The following is a 24,718-nucleotide window of genomic DNA, read 5'->3' as shown; positions in this document are numbered from 1 at the left end:
GAAAGACTGACGATAATATTTTCTCTTGTCTGCCTTTCCTCACTTAGTCTCTGTTAGGGTCTTTGGCAGCCATCATGTGGGTCTGAATTATGCCAAACATAGGGTCCTGGAAACATCATTTTGCATGCAATGGCCACATTTGCTGGGAGTGGCTACTGTTGTGAATGTGCGGCTATGTTGTTGATGTTGTGATAATCATTTTGTTGGTTTGCAAACAAGGCATATGAAAATGTTGGTGTAGACCTAATACAACTTCTGAGGTCCTAAGGGATGACACCCACTCTAGGAGCCCAGACGGTAGCTGCTGGAGACATTCCAGCTCCAGTCAGGCATCCAGAAGCCATCTGGCTGATACCAGAAAGAATAAAAATTAGGACTTTGATTTCTTTGCACTTTAACTTGAAGAGTTTGAAACTTTATTCGTTTTTAACTCAAAAAAGTAAGATAATTTGATCTTGAAATTTGCTTCTGGGTGGACTTTAAAATTTTGGATTTTATTTGAAATTTTATTCTTTTAATTTTAATGTCTCCACAAAAAGTTGATAATGGGCAAGAGCTAACATTCAAATTCATCTCTATGTTATTGGAATTTTATGATGAAATATATTAATCCTGTACTTAATCTAATTTCAGAATCTCCAAAAAATTTATCAGAGAATATACAATTATTTTGGACAGTATTGCTGGGTGTAATTTGGGGTAGGAAATGAAATAGGAAGTGAACATTCAGTATGTCTAGAATGATCTTGGAGTCAATTTAATTAATGTAGTATTCTAACTCATTTCAGAACCACAAGGGTAAATTTAACAGTACTCATTATGACAAAGAACGAGGGTATGATTATTGGAATGGATCCCTCATAGAGGTCCTAACAGACTAAGCATCTCCTCCCTTGAGAGGGAGAGTGACTCCTCTGGTTCACCATCATGTAATAATTAAGCCAAAGAAGTTAAGAGATCAAAAAGTTTGGAAATGTTAGGAGGAATGAGTGTGTTATTTCAAACCTCCCTTGAAATCAGACACTGTCTACATCTGTCTTCCATTTGAAATGCTTGTATAACATCAAATAGCTCGTATATAATTAGTAAATAGAGGAATGACGTCAAAGTGATACTGAAGTTTGGTTAATAAATATGTGCTTTTTCCTAAACAAAGGAAGCCAAAAGAGAAGTAGTAGAATTCTATCATTTATCAGGAAAGAAAAAAAATCGTCTTAGCTTGGCTGATGTACTTACCACCCCAGAAAGGTGCATCCTTGGCCTTATATAACTCTCTCATTGTGGGAATTTCATTTCCTCCTGGGCCTTCCTTAAAGGAAGCCCCACTGGCCCAAATCTCCACTTCACTTTCATCTGCATTGTCTCACACTCTATTGTTTTTGTGCAGCTTTAATATCTTCTAAAGCTGCACTCCAAGATGCCTACCCAGCTATTTACATTATCTCCTAAGTTAATCATTATTATTTTAGATAGTATCGTGGTTTTAAAGGTAAATAGACTTTTCAATGGTTTTCCCAAACCCTAGTTTCCCCATATCCCTGTTATTTTGGTGGGTGTGATTTTGCAGAATGTATTTTTTATGCATATATATATAATCGGCCCTCCATCTTATTGGGTTCCACATCCCTGGATTCAACCAAGTATGAGTGAAAAATATTTTTTTAAAAAATAATAATACAGAAATAAAAACAATACAAGTTTAAAAATAATACAGTGTAACAACTATTTATATAACATTTACACAGTATTAGGTATTATAAGTAAGCTAGAGATTAAAGTATAAAAGATGATATGCATAGGCTATATGCAAATACTACACCATTTTATATAACGGATTTGAGCAACTGTGGATGTTAGTATGGGACAGGCCTCCAGTAACCAATCCCCCACGGACACCAAGGAATAACTGTATATGTACCAGCATGTTGACCATCTGCAGGAATATGGTATCTGTACCCAGTAGGTGTACTCCTTTATATTGTAGAAAGGATAGATCTATACAGGAACCATAATAAAATAACTTTTTCACATGTAACAATAAAAATTTCTTTATTAAAATCTTCTGTGGTAGAGGTTGAATTGAGTAATGACTTCTTCCATGTGGCCAGCCTCACATAAATTAAACTCTGTCTTTACTGGAGGAAAAAAAACAAAAAGCCAGGATGGTGGATCATGCCTGTAATACCAGCACTTTGGGAGGCCAAGGCAAGAGGATTGCTTGAACCCAGAAGTTCAAGACCAGCCTGAGCAACAGAGGGAGAGTCCATCTCTACAAATTTGTTTTTAAAAAGTAGGCACAGTGGCCTGCACCTGTAATCCCAGCTACTGGGGAGGCTGAGGTGGGAGGATTGCTTGAGCTTGGGAGTTCAAGGCTGCAGTGAGCTGTGGTTGCACCACTGCACTCCAGCCTAGGCAACAGAGCAAGACACAGTCTCAGGAAAAAAAAATTGCTCTATGGTTTAGAATAAAATCTAAAAACAAGCAATTTGCCAATCCTGTTTGTCTTTTCCAAGGTTTACTTGACAAAGTAAAAGCAGTTTAATATTATATCAAATGTGCTTATTTATCACAGCATAGAAGGAAAACTTGAAAGTATATCTAATTCCAAAAAAGAAGCAATAAGTAGGAGAAAACTTTTATTTTGTGTATCTGTTGCTTTTAGTCCTTGGTACAATTACAGTTCTAATCTGTGCTTATAAATAAAAAGCAATTGCTATGATCTTAACGTTAGACATTATTAAAAGATTTTTTCTGATCTGATACAAAGCAAGAAAAAAAAGAGATATACATCAAATCAAGAGTATCAGCATTTATTTGTTTAAATTAAAAGACAACTTTCACATAAAACTTGACCTTTCCCAAGTTGAAGTCCAGAAGACCATCAAACACAAAAGTTTAGGGACCTCAATCATTTGATGCACAACATCATAGAAACAAAGAAAACAGAAGTTCAAAAACCTAATGTTAAGTGACTAGGGCGCTACAGACTGGAAGTTCCTCCAACAGGATTAGCTTCTTTAAATATTTTAAGTCCAGTGAACTTGTAATGCTTCCACATGTTAGTGGTTGCACAGGCTAATTTCACCTGGCATAAGCTTTTACAAGGATGCAAAAACAGAGGGCAAGGCATGCATTAAAATGTGATAATAGCACACTTCTGGGATATGTGAAGAATGAGGCATGAATCTGAATGCCTCTGGCATCCATGAAGTATCACATCTCAGAGTCAGTGCTTTTCTGTTTTGATAAGTAATGCTGCTATACCATATTTGGGAGGAGAAAAATAAACTTTCTAAATATAAATCTCATCTTAATGAAGATTCCTTAGTTTCAATTCTAGCATTTTATTCACATCAGATGTTTTAATTCCAGGTGAACTGGAAATAATTCAAGTCTAGATAGGGTATTAAGAAAATATGTTGTTTATTTTTATTAATGCTAGTTTAAGAGTAATTTCAAAATATTGTTGATCATAAAGAAAATCTTAGCAAGAGGAATGGAGGAGGAGACAAAAATGCAAGAAACAAACAAATCAGCTTTAATAATGACACTCTTATTAACCCCAAAGAACAAAAGGAAGGATTCTTTGTGTTACATGTTTTGCAGATAAATAACCTTACCTAATCCTTCTAGATAACGGGTAGGTATCTACAGGAGATTTGAAATCTTCAGATAAAAACATGTAATAAAATGAAAAATAGTTATGATATCTAATAAAAACATTTTTAAAAGGCCAGGAAAAACAAATTTACTTTCTGAATACACACATATGTAATCCTTGGCCAAAAAATTTGACTTAGAAACAATAAGTATGAAAATATCATAGTTATCATTCAGTAAGTATTAATGAAGGATGATAAATTAAGGAAACAGTCTGCTTTTATATAGTACAAGTGAGAAAATGGGAAACAAATGGAAGTATCTGCTGTAGCCACATCCCAAAATCACTTCAGTTGTTTGAATCACTACCCTCGCAGTTAAAGGCATGTTATTTAATATCCTGCCCTCACCAAGCATGGAGTTAAAGTTTGAATGAAATTATAGGACCATTTCAATAACACGTTTAAACTCATGAATGTGAAATTTAAACTCACAAATGAGGCTAGCAAAACAAAACAGTACCTTTAGAGATATTAGATGGATATCTAATCTCTTTGGACAAAGACAATGAAATTACTTTAAAGTACAATTCATAACTTTTTTTTCTTGACTGAAGATGAGTTACTTTTAATAGTATAACAGTGGAACCAACTAAAGGTCCAAGAGTAGACAGTTTAATTCATTCATGCCACATTTATGAGTGTCAGCTATGTCCCAGGCACTGTGCTTATTACTAGTATTACAACAAAGCTAGTGTCTGTTTTTGCCCTCTTTTACGTTACATTGTGGTAGAAACAGATCATGTGGGAGAGTGACATAAGACTCATTCAAAAATCCAAGTACTATTTATTGAGTGCCTGTTCCCAGGAAGTCTGTAGTCTGGTAGGAAGCGTGCATATACACAAAAAAGTAACAAAGCAATACAATAATTACATCCTGTATGGAAAGTACTAGGAAAACAAATGGAGTTCTGACATAGATGAGACACTAAAGTGGAAAGAGAGAGGGAGGCAGAAAGAGAGAGAGAGAACAGAGTACAATGGTTAAAAGCGCTGCTACTGGAGCCAGCCTGCCAAGGTTTGCGTCCCAACTCCACCACTTGCTAGTTGTGTGATGTTGAGCAAATTACCTAAGTTCTCTGTACCTCAGTTATTGCAATAAATAGGAATTATAGTTTCTCTGAGAGCTAAAAGAGTTAATATTTGTGATGAGCTTAGAATAGTGCCTGGTCCAGAATAAGTACTACATAGTAGTAGAGTTGGTAATGCAAGAACCTAGTGAGTGAACTTCTCTACTGTCAAATTAATTTCTAATCCGTCAATTCTGTGACAAGGGATATATACTTTGATGTGCTAGAGCCAACTTGTACCAGTCTGCAAAAGCCAATTGTTCTCATCTCTTCTCCAAATACTTTATTCAGTGAGTTAAAACCCTTCCCTCTGAACTCTGCATTCAGTGGTAGCTTGAAATTGGTCATGGTACGAGCACCTACACCATGAAGTTGCTAAATGCTGCAAATCGAGGCCTTTTTTTTTTTTTTTTCCAGAGTCAGTTGATAACATTTACCAGCATACTGCTGATATACACGCTTAGTAGAGAGTAATGGGTTATTGGAGTTCTTCCTAGTGGTTCCAAACTGAACTACAGTTAGTTTGGTACATTTGTTACATTTCATAACTTTTGAAAAAGCTCTAGAAGTTGACCAAAACAGTTTTAAAACCTCTATGTGATCATACAGTAATGCAATTTCTTATTTTTGTCTTTGGAAAGCTGTATCCTATATAAATTGGCCGTTACATTATAACATTATAAAAATGTATTAATTACTTTTATTTAATTATGGTTTACTAAGGTTAAAATACCTGTCAATTTTTTAAAAACTCCAAACTTGTTTTGAAATAAAAAATTCCTAAAATCTTAATGTCCTTTCACGATTTCCCTTTGTATAAGAATATTTATCCATGTTATAATTAAACATGTTTTATTATATGTTTTTCTTTTAAATGTTCAAAGTAAAAACAAAATATAAATGTCTTTCAAAATATTATCAAATGGTTTACAAAATCTCTGCCACTTACCTTTTGAAATATCTTCAATTTTTCTGCCATACAAATCATAAAAATATCTGGCTGGTAAATTTAGATTCATTCTCATTGTACAAGTATCTAAAACCTGTGCAAGAAAAAATTATAAATAATTTAGTAAACTCTGGTTAAACTGAATATACATTTAAACTCCTTTCTATACTACACAGTTATTAAAAATTATATTGTAAAATAAAATTTAATGATTTATAAAATGTTCTAATATATGAAATTTAAAGGCAGTTAAAATTGTTACATCCTAATTGTACTTGTGTGTGTGTGTAAAAAACACACAAGTATCAGTAAAAAAGAAAGAAGATGCAACAAATATTAAATACTGGTTATCTATTATTTAATAAATGGTAGACCTTTAGAACTCTGAGGGATGTTTGTCTTATTCTTGCAACTTTCTGTATGTTCCATTTATTTCACAATGAGAGGATATTACCTTTTAAATTAGATTTTAAGTACCTACTTTCCTTAGCTTTTAAGTGTTTTCCAAGTGTCCTAAAATAAATTATAAAAATAGTCTGATCACAGTTCACCTTGATAACTTATGTTGTTTGGGTACTAAAAACTGAACTGAATAAATCACATTTCAGGTTTTCCATGAATATGAGTCTCAAGGACTTCACCTTTAATGGTTTCTAATATGCACTCTTTTAAAATATTATAATATCATGACCTGTTCTTGTTATTTTACATGTAGCCCTTTGAACCCAATGCGGCAATCATCTTTCCAACTTCAAGGAAGACTTAAACATGCTTCAGCTGGAAAGAAAGTTCTACTCACAAGATGAGGAAAATCAAGGAAACAGAAGGGGTTTGAGGAGTGTCAGGTAACCTGAGGCAGGTTGTTATTAGGTTTTCAGTAGTAAGTTCCAAAACATGAAATTCACCATATTCATCTAAAAATACAAAATATTTTCCAAATTGAAATTGAAAGGGCTCTGCCATCCATTTTTTACTATTCCCAGCTATAATATTACTTTCCCATAACCAAGAACTACTACTGAAGGACAATGTGAATTATATTAATATGATTATAGTAAACAAAACATCTTTCAACTGCTCAAACCATCTTTCAGCTGCTGATACTACCTGCCTCTTTTTGCTCACTTCTGTCCCTACTTTATTATTGGAGCCCATAATTTAGTCCTAGCTTAACCATTCATTAGCTTTGTGACAATGTACGTATTTCAATAGCTTAGTGTTTATATAAAGGCAAAGTTGAACTTTCCTTTCAGCCTATAGAACAGCCTTCAAACATTGTGATTGATTTGGTTTATACAGTTGCTCTTTCAAAAGACAGGTTGAATATTAAAGGTAAATATTTAACTGACTAATCAATTTGACAAATTGGTCTTTCTTAGGCTCTATGTACCAGAGGTTCTCAGCCTTTATTCTACTCTACTACTATACATAACTAATCATGTCCCCATGGACCACATGCTCCCGTGGCCATTCACAGCATTGCATGTTTCTTGTACACTAGCTGCAATTCAGAGCATTGAGCAATTCAGAGCAATGTATTGCTGCTGTTTTTCTCACAATCAAGAATGCATACCTGCTCGTAATTAGGAATAATGTTACAGGTTTTTTTTTTTTTTTTTTTTTGAGATGGAGTTTCACTCTGGTCGCCCAGGTTTGAGTGCAGTGGTGCGATCTCAGCTCATCGCAACCTCTGCTTCCCAGGTTCAAGTGATTCTCCTGCCTCAGCCTCCCCAGTAGCTGGGATTACAGGCATGCGCCACCCTGCCCAGCTAATTTTTTGTATTTTTAGTAGAGACAGGGTTTCTCCATGTTGATCAGGCTGGTCTCGAACTTCTGACCTCAGGTGATCCACATGCCTCAACCTCCCAAATTGCTGGGATTAGAGGCATGAGCCACCACCCCCAGGTAGGAATATTCTTGAGCTTTCTAATTTATGAGGAAAAGATCATTCACAACATCAATGCTTTACCTGGTTAAATAACGAAGTGCTTGCAGAGAATGTAACAACCTAGTGGTTCTCTAAATAACCCCGGTTATTCTTCCTGCTTTCTTTTTTACTCTTGTGGGTCAGTTTCTTCAGTAACTACTGCCCACAAGTTCATCCAGGACCCCTATCCCATGGACTTCAGTCTTTACCAAAGATGCTGGGAAAGCAATGTTCAAAATATAAGAAAGAAGTATCAGGAAAAGAAACTAGAGTATTCTTTTGGCTTGAAACAAAAAGAGGAGTGGAACATATTGACTGACACTGGCACGGGATCCATGCTTGTTTTTATTTTAATACTCTAATTAACACAGTTGGTGTCTGACTGGCAAAATTCTCCTGTCACTGGAGTGAAAGTGAAAATGGATCACTTTCACCATCACTCTCAGTGACAGAAATACTCAAGGGAGATAATTCAGCACAAATTGCTCCTTAGCCAATCATGTCTGAATACTATTAAGGATCTACAGTAGGTCTTATAGACCCTAAGCAAGACATAATCTCCTCTTTACAACCCCACATTACTTATCTTTCCAGTCCTCATATTCAGTTTTCAATTTCTTAATATTATGAAGCTTAATATTATGAAGTGATTACTGTATTTAAAAGTATAATGATGTCCTTTGGTACAATTTATATTTCCTAGTTATGAGTGAAGGTTCAAATATCTAAGTATCCTTTAAAGTTACAATTTACCAATTAAACTAAGTAAAACTATAATCTACTTGAAGGTAGTCCCATTTACTTCGAGCAAAATTTCAATAATTTTTAAAAATTATTTTAAATATTGCTGCCTTTGAGTCTTAAAAAAATCAGTCCCTCCTTTCCTCCCCCTGTAGGAGTTCACAGTGTCTGTTGTTGCCATCTTTATGTCCATGAGTACCCAATGTTTAGATCCCACTTATAAGTGAGAACATGTGGTATCTGGTTTTCTGTTCCTGCATTAATTTGCTTAGGACAATGGGCATCCAGCTGCATCCATGTTGCTGCAAAGGATATACTTTCATTCTTTTTTATGGCTGCATAGTATTCCATGGTGCATATGTACCACATTTTCTTTATACAATCCACTTTTGATGGGCACCTAGGTTGATTCCATATCTTTGCTATTCAGAACAGTGCTGTGATGAACATACGAGTGCATGTGTCATTTTGGCAGAATGATTTTTCTTTTGAATATATATAATCAGTAATGGGATTGCTGGGTCAAATGATAATTCTGAGTTCTTTGGGAAAACTCCATATTGCTTTCCACAGTAGCTGAACTAATTTACATTCCCACCAACAGTGTATAAGCATTCCTTTTCTCCACAGCCTTGCCAGCATCTGTTGTTTTTTTGACTTTTCATAATAGACATTCTGACTGGTTACAACATTTTCTAACTCAAAGACTCCCCTTTTCATTGAGCTAAAACATCAGTAAAAATGTGTGTGCAAACCAAACCTTTGTGCGAGTTTTAAGAGTTAAACGAATTTTAAAACTGGCATTAGAAAATCAAATACTAAAATTTAATAATGCATGAGCAACACTGTCATTCCTTCCTACTTGAAGAATGAAACATCTTTGCAGTGTTTAAGCAATGCCAGCCTTCAGTAATTATTTTCTCAGAGTAAATTATCAGTGGTATGAATTAGTATCACTATAAGTTTCTGTCAAAAGCCCTGAAATGAAGCTTCTACTTGTAAGGTCATTCTTATGATTTACAATTGAAAAGTACATTATGGTGTCATCTTGCTCTAATATTAAGGTTAATTAAAATAGCATTTCCACTACTGTACCTGTTAAGCTTGTTAAAATATTACTTTTACAAATTCACATTTTGTTAATTCCTTTTTTTTTTTTTTTTGAGACAGAGTCTTGCTCTGTCACCCAGGCTAGAGTGCAGTGGCATGATCGCAGCTCATTGCATCCTCAACTTCCCAGGCTCAGGCAATCCTACCACTTCAGCCTTCCAAGCACCTGGGACAACAGATGTACCACAAGACACTCAGCTAATTTTTTAATTTTTATAGAGATGGGGCCTAGCTATGTTGCCCAGTCTGGTCTCAAGCCCCCTGGTCTCAAGTGATCCTCCTGCCTCAGCCTCCCTAAATGCTGGGATTACAGGCATGAACCACTGCACCTGGCCTGTTAATTACATACAGCTTAAGTTTTAGAAACTCTTCTGATACTAAAATTTTAAATCATCATGCTGTAAAACCAGAATCTTTTTGAAAAGTACCTGGGAAGAAATATTCCACAATCTTTTCAGTTTAATCTACTTGTTTACAGATCTGGGAGTCAACTCCATCTCCAGACATATCTGGTACAGAGTTTGCAGTTCCTGGAATGGCCAGAACCTCTGGGTTGCCACTACCTCAGTTCACATGAGAGAGTATACTTAGGCCAACATCACCGCAGGTCATGTGAACCAGGTTGATAAGCCAATTAGACCCCAAAAATGTTAGTTCTTCTCAAAGACAGAGAACCTTGAAACATTTTAATACGGTTTTATGAGTTAACACCTGGAAGCATAAGCCCCAACTTACACTTCCCCAACACACTCTCCCCAAAAGATTCTCTACTGCAGGAGTTAGCAAACTACAGTCCAAAGGCCAATTCCAGTCCATAGCTTGTTTCTGTGTGGCCTATAGGCTAAGAATGGCTTGTACAGTTTTAATTCCTAAAAAATAAATCAAAAGATGAATCATATTTTGTGATAGATTTAAATATGAAATTCAAATTTAAGTACTGTACATAAAGTTTTCTTGTAAAACAGCCACACTTGATCATTTACATATTTTCTATGGCTGCTTTCATGCTATCACAGCAAGGCTGAGAGAGTTGCTACAGAGACCTTATGGCTTGCAAAACCAAAATTATTTTCTGTTTGCCTTTTATGGAAAAAGTTTTGCATCAACATTCACATGAAGCTCTGTATTTTCCTGTTCTGTATAAATTAGCCTGAACTCCTTTATTCATTTCTAAAGCTCTTCCATTGTGTACTCGGAAAACATGTCCTCTGATCAACAAATTTGACTAGCCCCACAACCTCTTTTAAAAGAAACTAGGCTTTCCCCTGAGGTCACTAACTTCTTCAAGGCCCTCTCAAGTGGTAAGATTTTATTCTCTCCTATCACACAATCTCAAGTTTGAAAAGTGGTGTTACAACGCTATTTCAAAATAATTTCTCCCCAACTCTCTTATTCAACAAAAACAAACAAGCACTGCCCCCAACACCCAGGATCTTGATGTTCAAGCATATCATATTCTCTAACTCTAGTCATTCTTCCTCATTCTTGGATAACTTTTACCACACATAGCTTGCAAAATCCTGACTCCGAGCGACCTTCACTCTCCTCTCTGTGTGCACACTGAGAGGCCTGGTGCTGCTGGAGAAAGTCACACAACTGAACATGTCAACATTACTATCATTCACGATCACCAACTTCCATGGTCCCTCAGTACTGCCCAGTCTCTTCTATTTCATTTCTTTGGTCAAATTTCTCTCCCACTTTCCACAGAGTATTTCCAACAATCTCTAATCTGCTTATCTCCACTTAGCCTTTCCTTCGTTAATTGCCTCTTCATTTTCAGCAGATGACATGATCTCCTATGTCAGAGAGAAATTTGAAGGCTCATCTTACTGCTATCAAAGCTACACGCCTATTTATTTCTATAGTCATCCACTCTTTTTCCTTCTAGTTATATTACAAGAGTTCCTGCTCCTATCTAAGGTCAATATTCCACTTATGCTTTCAATTATGTATGCTCTCAACTTTTAAAGCAGTTTACATTATCCATCATTTCTTCTCTCTCATGTATATTCATCTACTGCTTCTCAACTAGACTGTTACCACTGATATTGAAACATAAGTATTTTCTATCTTGAAAATTAAATCCCCCCATACCTACCTGATATCTCCCTCTAGCTACTCCTCAACTTTACAGTTAAATGTCTTAGATTTGTCCATGCTCTCTGTTTCTTTTCCTTTCTTCCCATTCATTCTCAGCCTGTTCCAGTTTGGCTTTTTTACCATCACTTTACTGAAATAATTCTCACAATGATTACCAATTACTACTATATTGACAAATCCAAAGGACAAATTAAAAATCTTACTTGTTTTGAGCATTGTATTAGTTCATTATCACACTGTTGATAAAGACATACCCAAGACTGGGCAATTTACAAAAGAAAGAGGTTTAGTGGACTTACAGTTCCACATGGCTGGGGAGGCCTCACAATAACGGTGGAAGGCAAGGGGGAGCGAGTCACATCTTACATGGATGGCGCAGGCAGAGAGAGAGCTTCTGCAGGGAAACCTCTCCTTATAAAACCATCAGACCTGAGGCCAGATACAGTGGTTCATGCCTGTAATCCCAGCACTTTGGGAGGCCAAGGTGGGCAGATTATGAGGTCAGGAGTTCAAGACCAGCCTGGCCAACATGGTTGATTCCCTGTCTCTACTAAAAATACAAAAATTGGCTGGGTGTGGTGGCAGGCACCTGTAATCCCAGCTCCTCAGGATGTGAGGCAGGAGAATCACTTGAATCCAGCAGGCAGAGGCTGCAGTGAGCCAAGATCGTGCCATTGCACTCCAGCCTGGGTGACAGGGTGAGACTCCGTCTCAAAAAAACAAAACCATCAGACCTGATAAGACGTTTTCACTATCACAAGAACAGCACGGGAAAGACCCACCCCCATGACTCAACTACCTCCCACCAGGTCCCTCCCACAACCTATGGAAATTCAACATGAGATTTGGGTGGGGACACAGCCAAACCATATCATTTCACCTCTCAAATCTCATGCACCCTTCCCAAATCTCATGGCCCCTCCCAAATCTCATGTCCTCATATTTTGAAACCAATCATGCCTTCCCAACAGTCCCCCAAAGTCTTAACTCATTTAGCATCAATTCAAAAGTCCACAGTCCAAAGTTTCGCCTGAGACAAAGAAAGTCCCTTCCATCCAGTAAATTAAAATAAAAAGCAAGTTAATTACTTTCTAAATAAACTAGAGGTACAGGCATTGCATAAATATAGCTGTTCCAAATGGGAGAAATTGGCCAAAACAAAGGGGCTACAGGCCCCATGCAAGTCCAAAATCCAACAGGGTGGTCAAATCTTAAAGCTCCAAAATGATCTGCTTTGACTCCATGTCTCACATACAGGTCACGCTGATGCAAGAAGTGGGTTCCCATGGTCTTGAGCAGTTCCACTCCTGTGGCTTTGCAGGGCACAGCCTCCCTCTGGCTGCTTTCATGGGCTGGTGTTGAATGTCTGAAGCACTTCCAGATGCACAGTGCAAGTTGTCAGTGGATCTACCAGTCTGGGGTCTAGAGGATGGTGGCCCTCATCTCACAGCTCCATTAGGCAGTGCCCCAGTAGGAACTCTGTGTAGGGACTCACAAGCTGCCAAGGCTTGGGGCTTGCACCCTCTCAAGCCATGGCCTAAACTTTCAGCCACAGCTGGAGCAGCTGGGATGCAGGACACCAAGTCCCTAGGCTGCAATGCAGTATGGGACCCTGGGCCTGGTCCTTGAAACCATTTTTTCCTCCTAGGCCTCCAGGCTTGTGATAGGAGCATTGCTGTGAAGACCTCTGACATGCCCCAGAGACATTTTCCCCATTGTCTTGGGGATTAACCTTCAGCTCCTCATTATTTATACAAACTTCTGCAATCGGCTTAAACTTCAGAAAATGGGATTTTATTTTCTATTGAATTGTTAGGCTGCAAATTTTCCAAACTTTTGTGCTCTGCTTCCTTTATAAAACAGAAGGCCTTTAACGGTACCCAAGTCACATCTTGAATGCTTTGCAGCTTAGACATTTCTTCCACCAGATACCCTAAATCATCTCTCTCAATTTCAAAGTTCTACAAATCTCTAGGGCAGGGGCAAAATGCCACAAGTATCTTTGCTAAAATATAGCAAGTCACCTTTGCTCCAGTTTCCAACAAGTTCCTCATCTCTATTTGAGACCACCTCAGCCTGGACTTCATTATCCATATCACTATGAGCATTTTGGTCAAAGCCATTCAACAAGTCTCTAGGGAGCTCCAAACTTTCCCACTTTGTCCTATCTTCTTTTGAGCTCTCTAAACTGCTCCAACCCCTAACTGTTACTCAGCTCAAAAGTCACTTCCACATTTTTGGCTATCTACAGCAGCACCCCACTCTTGGTACCAATTTACTGTATTAGTCCATTTTCATGCTGCTGATAAAGACATACCCAATACTGGGCAATTTATAAAAGAAGGAGGTTTAGTGGACTTACAGTTCCACATGGCTAGGGAGGCCTGACACTCATGGTAGAAGGCAAATTGAAGCAAGTCATGTCTTACATGGATGGCAGCAGGCAGAGAAAGAGCTTGTGCAGGGAAACTCCTCCTTATAAAACCATCAGATTGCATGAGACTAACTATCATGAGAACAGCATGTGAAAGACCCACCCTCATGTCTCAATTGCCTCCCACCAGGGTCCCTCCCACAACATGTCGGAATTAAAGATGAGATTTGGGTGGGAACACAACCAAACCATATCCAGCATGAACAAATCCTGAGATACAAGAATCCACTATTTTTTTCTCCTGCTTTCTTGTCTTCTTCATGGTATCATGCATATTCATTCACTTGGGTTTATCAAGGTAAGTCCTAGCCTTCTTTCTGCCTCTCTCTTAAGGCAAACTAAATGGTACCCCAACATTTCATCTTCCATTTACATACTGACAACTCCCAAATTGATATGTTTGTTTTATTGATTAATTCAAAATATTTTTGACTACTACTATCTTCCAAGTGCCTGGATATTGCAGTGAGCAAAAACACCCAGGTTCTTGTTCTCATGGAGCTTTGAGTCTAGTGGTGGACAAAGACATTTATAAAATGATCATATCATTAAATGTGGAGTAGGTGGCATAAGGAAGGCTTCTGAGAAGAGATAAACTGGATTTATCTGGAAACAAGTGGAGGATATTGAGAGTGGGGAACTATTTCAGAGAACACAGCATATGAAAAGGCTCCATAGCAGAGCAAGCAGGATGTATTCCAGGAATCAAAAAGTCACCATATGAAGGGGGAGAGCAGCCTCATAGGAAAGGAAAGAAGCCTTCCTTATGCCACCTACTCCACATTTAATGATATGATCATTTCACAAATGCCTTTTTTTTTTTTTTGAGACAGAGTCTCACTCTGTCAGCCAGGCTGGAGTGCAATGGTACAGTCTCTGCTCACTGAAACATCTGCTTCCCGGGTTCAAGTGATTTTCCCGCCTCAGTCTCCTGAGTAGCTGGGACTACAGGTGCCTGTTGCAATGCCAGGCTAATTTTTGTATTTTTAGTAGAGACAGGGTTGCACTATGTTTGCCAGGGTGGTCTGGAACTCCTGACCTCCCGATCCGCCTGCTTAAGCCTCCCAAATTGCTGAGATAACAGGTGTGAGCCACCACACCTGGATTTATTTTACAAATCTCTTTGTCCACCACTAGACTAAAAGTTCCATGAGAACAAGGCCATGGTTTGTTTTGCTCACCACCATATCCAGGTACTTGGCAGACATTAGTAGTCAAAAAATATTTTGAATTAATGAATAAAAGAGTTAATATATATTATTCCTAATTTAAACTCATTTTAGTATAAATATCTTTTGATCAAGATTCTGATAAGCTAGCAAAAAATTGTCTGCTTTTATGAAATTATGCTATAAAGTATGCATAATTCCAGAAGAATTTTTTTTTTCAAATAACCAATTATTTTTAGTACCAGAGCACTAACTTTTTGCAAGTCCTAGGAAATAAAATAAGAAAACTTCTTCACGTGTATAGTAATACTGTTGGCTGCCTATCCAATATCCATTCTCCACCCTCATCCTTACTATACTGATTTTTCTCCCTCTTGACTCAAGGAAGACTACAATTATATTTTTGTTGTTGTTGTTTTGTTTTTTTTGTTTTTTTGAGATGGAGTTTCGTTCTTGTTGCCTAGGCTGGAGGGCAATGGCTTGATCTCGGCTCACTGCAACCTCCGCCTCCCGGGTTCAAGTGATTCTCCTGCCTCAGACTCCCCAGTAGCTGAGATTACAGGTGTGCACCACTATGCCCGGCTAATGTTGTGTTTTTAGTAGAGACAGGGTTTCTCCATGTTGGTCAGGCTGGTCTTGAACTCCTGACCTCAGGTGATCCGCCCACCTCGGCCTCCCAAAGAGCCACTGCGCCCAGCCTACAATTATCTTGATGTGTCTAAATTACCTATTGTAGTCTCATGCCCCTTGTCAGTGAATGGTTTGAGACAGACACATAACCCAGTTCTGGTCAATGAGACATAAGCAGGAGCTTCTGGGAAAGGCTTAATCTTTCATAGAGAAGAGATGGTCCTTTTGTGCCTCTGCACATAGTTATACCTGGCTGTGCAACCATCTTGTTACCAACATATGAAAGAGCACAAACTCCAGAAAACTGTAGAGATCACAGCTGGAATTCTGTCATACTATGCTTGGTGCTGCCCTACCTCTGGTTTTCTTGCTCCATTTTTGCTTAAGTCTGTTTCAATCAGGAATCTGTTATTTGCAGTTAAAGTTATCCTGACAGAAAAATACATTTTTTGTCCCATGTTCCTCAAATGATGAAAATCTATTCAGCTAATTCAGTGAGTATTTGTATACCAAATAGATTACAACAGTATTCACTATATAAACCTAAAAAGCAAACCATTTAATTAAAAATCTAGGGAATAATTTTAGATGAAATTTATCAAGCTGAAAATTATGAAAATGAATGGATAATTGTGAAACTAATCATTTGGATTACTAAAAATACTTCACCTTTGGCAATTAATTGTGCTTGCTCAGTAGAAGAGAACTATCATTTATTATGATTATTTTGAGAAAGGGAATCTGTTTTTACAGAATTTTTTTTTTTCTTATTGAAAGGCTGTCAAATAGTTTATGAATTTTCAAAGAATTAAAATGTAATCAAATGCCATGGCATAAGTCTCTGCTCAGGCCAACATTTTACAAAAATGACTTATAATCAAAATTATTACCATTATGTTAACCAGAAAATGCCAGAAGATTGGGCTAAATTTGTACCCAGCTTATTAAGTAACTTAAAAGTACTTTCCTGAATAAATCCTAGAGCTTAATATCCTGCCCTATTCTTTGTCTTATTCTCATAAAGGTAAGTGAAAGAATGCACACCAAATCTAGTTATTTGCTCTCACTAGTAATGAACATAAATATGATTTGAAAAGGCAACTATTTCTCGTGAATTTGTGTCCTGTGGTGTTTTCGTATTTTATTTTTAGAATGTGAATGAGAAGTAGATGACCAGAGGGAATTTTCTTAAGAATAATTAAATGATCCAGATTACAATTCTAGTCATATTATTATTTTTGTTTGTTTTTAAAATCCACTCTATTGATTTATAATTTGCATGAAATAAACTGTACCTATTTTAAGTAGGTGCAGTTGATGCAGATAGAACAATGTATACCCATGTGTAACTACCACAGTGAATACACAGAATATTCCCACTACCTTCCAAAATTCCTCATGTTCTTTTCCAATTGCAACCCAATACTCCTCGCCCGAAATCACCAATAATCTGGTTTTTTTCACTAGAGAATAGTTCATCTGTTTTACAATTTCATGGCATGTAATATTTCATACCTGGTTTCATTCATTTACCACAATGCTCATTTCTTTTTACTGTTGAAAAATAGTCCTTGACATAAATATATCATAATCTTTTATCCATTCACAGGTATATGGACTTTTGTACTGTCTGTAGTTTGGCTAATTGCAAATAAAACAACTATGAACATTCACTTAGAAGTCTTTGTGTTGACATATGTTATTTACCTTGGTATATATCTAAAAATGAGATTGCTAGATTGTAATTAAGTATAAGTTTAACTTTATATGAAACTATCAAACTATTTTGCCAAGTGGCTGTATCATTTTGCATTCTTATCAGTTAAATATAAGATTTGCCATTTCTCCACATTTTCACCGACACTTGGTATTGTCAGTCTTTTAAATATTAGTCATTCTAATGTGTGTATAGTGGTAACTCATCATGGATTTAATTTGCATTTCCTTGATGATTAATAATATTGAGCATATTTTCATGTGCTAATGGTTGATTTCTATGTCTTTGTTCATATTTTTTAATGTCCTAAGAAATATTTGCCTACCCAAGGTTGCAAAGATTTTCTCCCATGTTTTCTCTGAGAATTAGTATAGTTTTACTCTTTATAATAAGATCTGCGATCAATTTAAATCAATTTTCATGAATGGTTGTGAGGTAAGTTCTTATCACACAGAAATATCCAATTGTTTCAGCAATAGTTATCAAAAACATTGTCTCTTCTGCCATTGAATTACTCTATCAAGAATGATTTACCCATGTATGTGTGGGTCTACTTCTGAACTCTCCATTTTGTTTCTTTGCTTTCTATGTGTATTCTTATTCCCATATCATCCTGTTTTGATTACTTTAGCTTTATAATAGATGTTGAAAACAGGTAGTGTAAATGGAATACTATTCTGCCTTTAAAAAGGAGAAACTCTTGTCATTTACAACAACATGGATAAACTTGGAGGGCATTATGTTAAGTGAAATAAGCCAGGCACAGAAACACAAATACCACATGATTTCACTTATATGTGAAAACTAAAAAAGTCAAACTCATAGAAGCAGAGAGTAGAATGGTGATTACAGGAGGCTGCAGTGGGAGTGGGAGGACTAGGAAGATGTTGGCTATAAAGTGCACAAAATTTCAGTCAGACAGGAGGTATAAGTTCAAGAGAATGATTGTTTATAATGGTGACTATAGTTAATAACAGTATATTATATACTTGAAAACTGCTAAGAAAGTAGATTTTTATGACAAAAAAAAAATAAGTATCTAAAGTAATTCAACTGTTAATCAGCTTGGTTTATCCATTCCACAATGTAGGCATATTTCAAATCATCCTGTAGTATACCATAAATATATACAATTTTTATTTGTCAATTTAAAAAATAAATAACAATAATAATACTAAAATACAACTTTTTAAAAGAAATCAGGTAGTATAAATCCTCCAAATTTATTCTTGTTTAAAACTGATTTGGCTATCTAATTCCTTTGCATTTCTGGAATTTCCACATATATTTTAGAAATATCTTGTCAATTTATGCCCCTTTCCTCAAAGAGAAGGCCAGCTGAATTTTGATGAGTATTATGTTGACTATATAGATCAATTTGCAAGAAATTGGCATCATTATAATTTTGAAGTTTCCAGTCCATGAACATGATATATCTCTTGGGCCTTCTTTCATTTCTCTCAGCAATTAATTGTTGTTTTCACTGTATAAGTCTTGCACATATTGTGTTAAATGAATAGTTAAGTATTTCATGTGTTTGAGTGTTGTGGTATTTTATTTTTAAATTTCATTTTCTTTTTTTGTGTGTATATCTCTTCTAGTTTAATCCTTTTAAGTTGGCAAAAGCACCATTCCCAATCACAAATACACAGCAGTTCTACAGTTTTATGTTTCTGAATGGCTGTTTAAAGACAATCCTAAATTATTACTTAGTTTGACTTAGAATGTAAAGAATTCAAGAGTGAAGTTTATAAGACACATGCCCACGTATGTTTATTGCTGCACTATTCCCAATAGCAAAGACTTGAAGCCAACCCAAATGCTCATCAATGATAGACTGGATAAAGAAAATGTGGCACACATACACCATGGAATACTATGCAGCCATAAAAAAGGATGAGTTCATGTCCTTTGCAGGGGCATGGATGAAACTATAATTCTCAGAAAACTAACACAAGAACAGAAAACCAAACACCACATGTTCTCACTCATAGGTGGGAGCTGAACAATGAGAACACATGGACACAGGAAGAGGAATATCACACACCAAGGCCTGTCAGGGGGTTGGGGGCTCGGGGAGGGATAAGATCAGGAGAAATACCTAATGTAGATGACGGGTTGATGGGTGCAGCAAACCACCATGGCAGGTGTACACTTATGTAACAAACCTGAATGTTCTGCACATGTATCCTAGAACTTAAAGTATAATAAATTTAAAAATAATAATAATAATAAAAGATTTGCTACTATTTTAAAAGCATGTGACCTTATAGATCATCTATAAAATGTGAGAAGTGTTAAATAACCTTTGATATTACACATAAACCACACTAAAATTCCTTTCAGTAAGTAAAAGGAACCATTTTGAATACAGGGAATTCTAATTAGATGGGCATAGTTAGGGCCAAAAGTATAAAGTAGATATTGCTACCGTATTTATCTTCAACCCTTGCCTTTAAGAGGCAAATGAACACAAAACACAGGTGAATCTTGCTTGGTTCTGAGACAGTGAAGGAATTTCCCCAGTGTTTAAATATATTCACATAACCCAGTATGTAAATTTAAATATAAAACCAATCTCCAGTAAGTTTTAAGATGGCACTCGTCATCTTTGTGAAAAGTTGAATGTTACTAACGAAGTCTAATCATAGCTTTAGAAGGGGTACACAGTGATAGCATTTGCTGAATTGGAATTACTATTAAAATTCAAAAACTGAACATACTCATTTAACCAGAAGCTAGTCTTAGTTTTAAATCAGGACTGCCCAACAAAATATTCTGTCAGTCGTTCATGATCTGAATTCTGGTGTATGAGATCTATTAAAGTATGGTACACATAAAAAAGTCATGAAATATTTCTGTTTTGTAATAAATAAGGCAGTGGCAAATTATTACTCATTAGTAGCTTTTTTAAGACAAGCTGACAAGTCTGCCCTTTCTGCCTTCTTCTTAGTGCTAGCAAAGATCATTTTTATTCCAGGGATGTACTTCTTGGGACTCTCTAAATACTCCATCAGTGTATCCTCTCCCCAGGTGATATCTTTGTTCTTATTGACATCTGTGTAAGTGAATACAGTGGCCTGACGTGTCTTCTGCCCGAAGAGACCATGGAGATTAGGCCCCGGTCTTGTGCTTGCCTCCCTTTTCCACAGTGTGGCATTGGGCACACTTCTGAACAAAAACTCTTCTTGCCTTTCTGAACATCACCCATATTTCTCTTTTTCGTCACTGGTGCAATGAAGGTTCCCGCTCTGAAGCCAGATGTCCCACTCTCCTTAAATTTCATTTTCTAATGGCCACTAGTATATACAATTTCACTGACCTTGTATCCTGCAAACTTGGTGAATGTATTCCTTAGTTCTAGCTTTTATATAGATACTTTAAGGTATTTCATGCTCTTATCACATTGTCTATAAATAAAATAGTTTTTACTTCTTCCTTTTAAATCTATACACTTTTTACTACTTTTTTCTTGCCTTATCACAGGGTAGGGCCTCTGATAGCATGGTAAGCTGAAATGAAAAGAGAGGACATCTTTGCCTTGATCCTGATCTTAGGGAAAAACAGTTCAGTCTTTCATCATTAAGTATGCAGTTAAATCAGTGTTTAGTACACATTCTTGACCAGATTGAAGAAATTCCCTTCTATTTCAAGTTTGCTATGAAAATTTTTTTTAATAAGTGAATATTAAATTTTGTCAAATTCCTCTCTGATACCTACTGAAATGAGCATGTGACTTTTTCCGTATTCTCTTAAGGTGGTCACCTACACTATCTGTTGTTAAACCAACTGATATGGTTTGGCTATGTGTCCCCACCCATATCTTATCTTGAATTGTACTCCCGTAATTCCTACGTTTTGTGGGAGTGAGCCAGTGGGAGATAACTGAATCATGGGGGAGGTTTCACCCATACTGTTCTCGCGTTTGTGAATAAGTCTCACAAGATCTGATGGTTTGATAAGGGGAAACTGTTTCATTTCGCTTTCATTCTCTCTCTTGCCCCCACCATGTGAGACATGCCTTTTCCCTGCCACTATGATTATGAGGCTTCCTCAGCCATGTGGAACTATAAGTCCAATAAACCTCTTTCTTTTGTAAATTGCCCAGTCTCAGGTATGTCTTTATCAGCAGCATGAAAATGGACTAACACACCAACTTTGCATTCCTGGGATAAAACTCACTTGATCATGATGTATTGTTGGATTTGATTTGTTAACACTTTATGAAGTAATTTTGCATCTATGGTTAGGAGGATAGTGGTATGAATTTTCTTTTCTAGTAATGTCTTTATAATGCTAGTCTCATCATGTGAGAGGGGAAGTTTTCCTGTTTTCTCTATTTTCTAAAAGGTTTGTGTACAACTGATATTATTTTCTCATGAAAGGTTGATAAAATTCACCAGTGAGATCATTTGGTCTTGGAATTTTGTTTTTTGAAAAGTTTTTAATTATAAATTTGATTTATTTAATACATACAGAGATTTTGAGATATAAATTTTCTTCTGTCTCAGTTTTGGTAATTTAGGTTGTATTAGAGTTCTATATCTAGAAGGACAAGACAAATAGGATAGGTGTATATATGAAAGGGAATTTAATGTCTATTAAAGATAATATATATATAATCTATTAAAGAAAGATAACATACATAATATTAAATATAGTCTATTAAGATAAATGTATTAAAGGGAGTTTTATGTCTACATTAAACAACTCTCCACAGCTGGAGAGTGAGTGACCTGATATATTTGGTTATTTATTTGTAATTTAATTCTTTTGTAGTCAGGAAACATTCTTAACATAATTTTAATCCTCTTAAATGTACTGGGAATGGCTCAATAAGCAGCAAAGGGTCTATAAAAGTGAATGTACCATGTATATTTAAGATAATTTCTTTGTGCATACCCAAATTTGTTTCTGGTAGCATTTTCTTCCAGTGAAAAATATCCTTTAATATTTCTCATAGTATAGGTCTGCTAGATACAAGTGCTTCATATTCTGTTTACCTGAGAATGCTTTTATTTGAAAGATTTTTTAAAGGTATTTTTACTGTAACACAAAATAAGATGACCAGTTTTTCTTTCAGCACTTTAAACATATTATTTCTCTCCACACTTTAAAGGTATCTGCTATCTTCTGTCTTGCATAATTTCTGAAGAGAAGTCAGTTTTTATTCTTACATACGTATCCCTGTAATTAATGTGTTTCCTCCCCTCTGGTTGCTTTTAAGCTTTCCTATTTATCATTGTTTACAGCAATGTGATTTATGTCCTTAATCTGGTTATCTTTCTAGTAGAGGTGCATTGAGCTTCTTAGATATGTGGGTTGTTTTCCATGAACTCAGGAAAAATTCTGACCATTATTACTTCAAATATTCACATTCTTCTCAGTCTTTCTAGGGCTCCAATTATACCTCTATTAGACTCATTGATATCCCACAAGTTACCGACACTCAGTCCTTGTTTTCGGTCCTTTCCTTTTGCTTCTCTGCACTGCAGTTTGGATAGCTTTATTGCCCTGTCTTGAAGTTCATTGATCTTTTCTTCTCTAATATCTAACCTGCTGTTAAACCCAGGTTTTTTTGTTTTTTGTTTTTTGTTTTTTTTCAGTTAAGATATTGTATTTTTTAGAACTAGAAGTTCCACTGGTTCTATTTTAAGTTTCCAGTTCTCTTTGCATTATATTCATGTTTTCTTTAAATACATGAACATATTTATAATCACTGTTTAAATGTCTTTTTTGGTTAACTCTATTTTGGGGTCTGTTTCTATTGATCAACTTTTCTTGTGGATATAAATTACCTTTACTGGAATCTTCATCAATTTGTCTAACAAGTTCAACAAGACCTCTCCTCTCCAACTGGTCAAAAGGCAAATGTCTCCTGACCCTGCACATATTCCCATACTTGTTTCCCTTTTACATCCTAATTAGTTGTTCTTTTCCTGGCAGTTGTTTGTGTCAGGCCTTGTGGAGTTCACCCTATGCATAAGCAACTTAATAGTCAGCCAAAGACATGAGGGGATGCTTACACAAAATTTGAGAACTATTCTACAAAGAGTTCCCTCTTATGGTATTGCTCTGCAAATTTCAGCCACCTAGAACTTTGATGTCTTTCTCTTCAGTTTATGGGAACCACTGTGCTTTTCTTAGATTCTCTCTTCTCTCTCTCTCTCTCACTCTTTCCCACCCTCCCTCCCTCTCTCTCTACTATGATCCATAAATTCCTCCAGGTACAAAGACATAGTGAACTTTAGGACTCACTTCAACTTTTCCCCTTCTCTTAGGCATTATAGCTGATGCTTCCTGTTGTTTAATACCTAAAAATAGTTGTCATATATTTTTTCCAGTTTTTCAGTTGTTTAGAATGGAATGGCTAGTCTGATACTAATTACTCCAACTGGAAACAGATGTCTTACGTTTTTATTTTTGATGGTTATGTTAAATCATTTTTAAGACACGACACAGTAGGAATTAAAATTTAAGAAAAAGTAATATTAAGGGAAGTTTTGAATAATAAAGAATATTGCTCTTAAAATCAGAAAATGGGTTATAGTACCAGCTATTTTACTTGATCCACTTTGGATATGGTAGTTAGCTTGTCTAAGTTTCAGTTTTTTGAGTAGCTTGACTAGATTACTTCATAAAATCCTGTGATTCTAATGTCCAGAAACTCGGTAAAATTCATCAAAGATTCTTTAATGATAAGGTATGCATGGACACGAATCTAATAAACACTTTAATGTAACCATTATTGTTACATATTCTTAAAAATTAAATACGTTAAAATATAAAATGTGCATACAAAAACTATAAAATAATTTTAATAAAAAACACAAAAATACTGCACTCCAGCCTGGGCAACAGAGTGAGACTCTGCCTCAAAAAAAAAAAAAACCACAGAAATACATTTTACCTTTCAAATTGAATGTCATGTTTATGTCTTTTTTTGGTTTTTTTTTTAGATGGAGTATTGCTCTGTCACCCAGGCTGGAGTGCAGTGAAGTGATCTTGGCTCACTACAGCCTCTGCCTCTCAGGTTCAAACGATTCTCCTGCCTCAGCCTCCCAAATAGCTGGGATTACAGGCGCCCGCCACCATACCCAGCTAATTTTTTGTATTTTTAGTAGAGACAGGGTTTCACTATGTTGGCCAGGCTGGTCTCGAACTCCTGACCTTAGGTGATCTGTCCACCTTGGCCTACCAAGGTGCTGG

At 36.2% G+C, this 24,718-nt stretch overlaps 1 protein-coding gene and 1 pseudogene across 13 annotated transcripts in view; both read right to left on the bottom strand.

Moving 5' to 3' along the window:
• The window catches only part of LOC105471497 (doublecortin domain containing 1), a 503,306-nt gene that overhangs the window by 401,136 nt on the left and 77,452 nt on the right, over positions 1-24,718 (bottom strand). For all 13 annotated transcript variants that reach the window (XR_011610715.1, XM_011723979.3, XM_071074912.1 and 10 more), the window contains one exon: positions 5,679-5,772. Coding sequence is in view for 12 of the 13 variants with exons in the window: in XM_011723979.3 (XP_011722281.2) it covers positions 5,679-5,772 (94 nt within the window). In the remaining variant the exon portion in view is untranslated. The remainder of the gene's footprint in view (positions 1-5,678; positions 5,773-24,718) is intronic.
• LOC112424910 (cytochrome c, somatic pseudogene) lies at positions 19,951-20,813 on the bottom strand (annotated as a pseudogene).

The sequence above is a fragment of the Macaca nemestrina genome, chromosome 12 (genome assembly GCF_043159975.1).
Source record: "Macaca nemestrina isolate mMacNem1 chromosome 12, mMacNem.hap1, whole genome shotgun sequence".
Lineage (NCBI taxonomy): Eukaryota > Metazoa > Chordata > Mammalia > Primates > Cercopithecidae > Macaca > Macaca nemestrina.
Note: the sequence above shows the minus strand (reverse complement) of the source record. Positions and strands in the feature narration are given on the sequence as shown.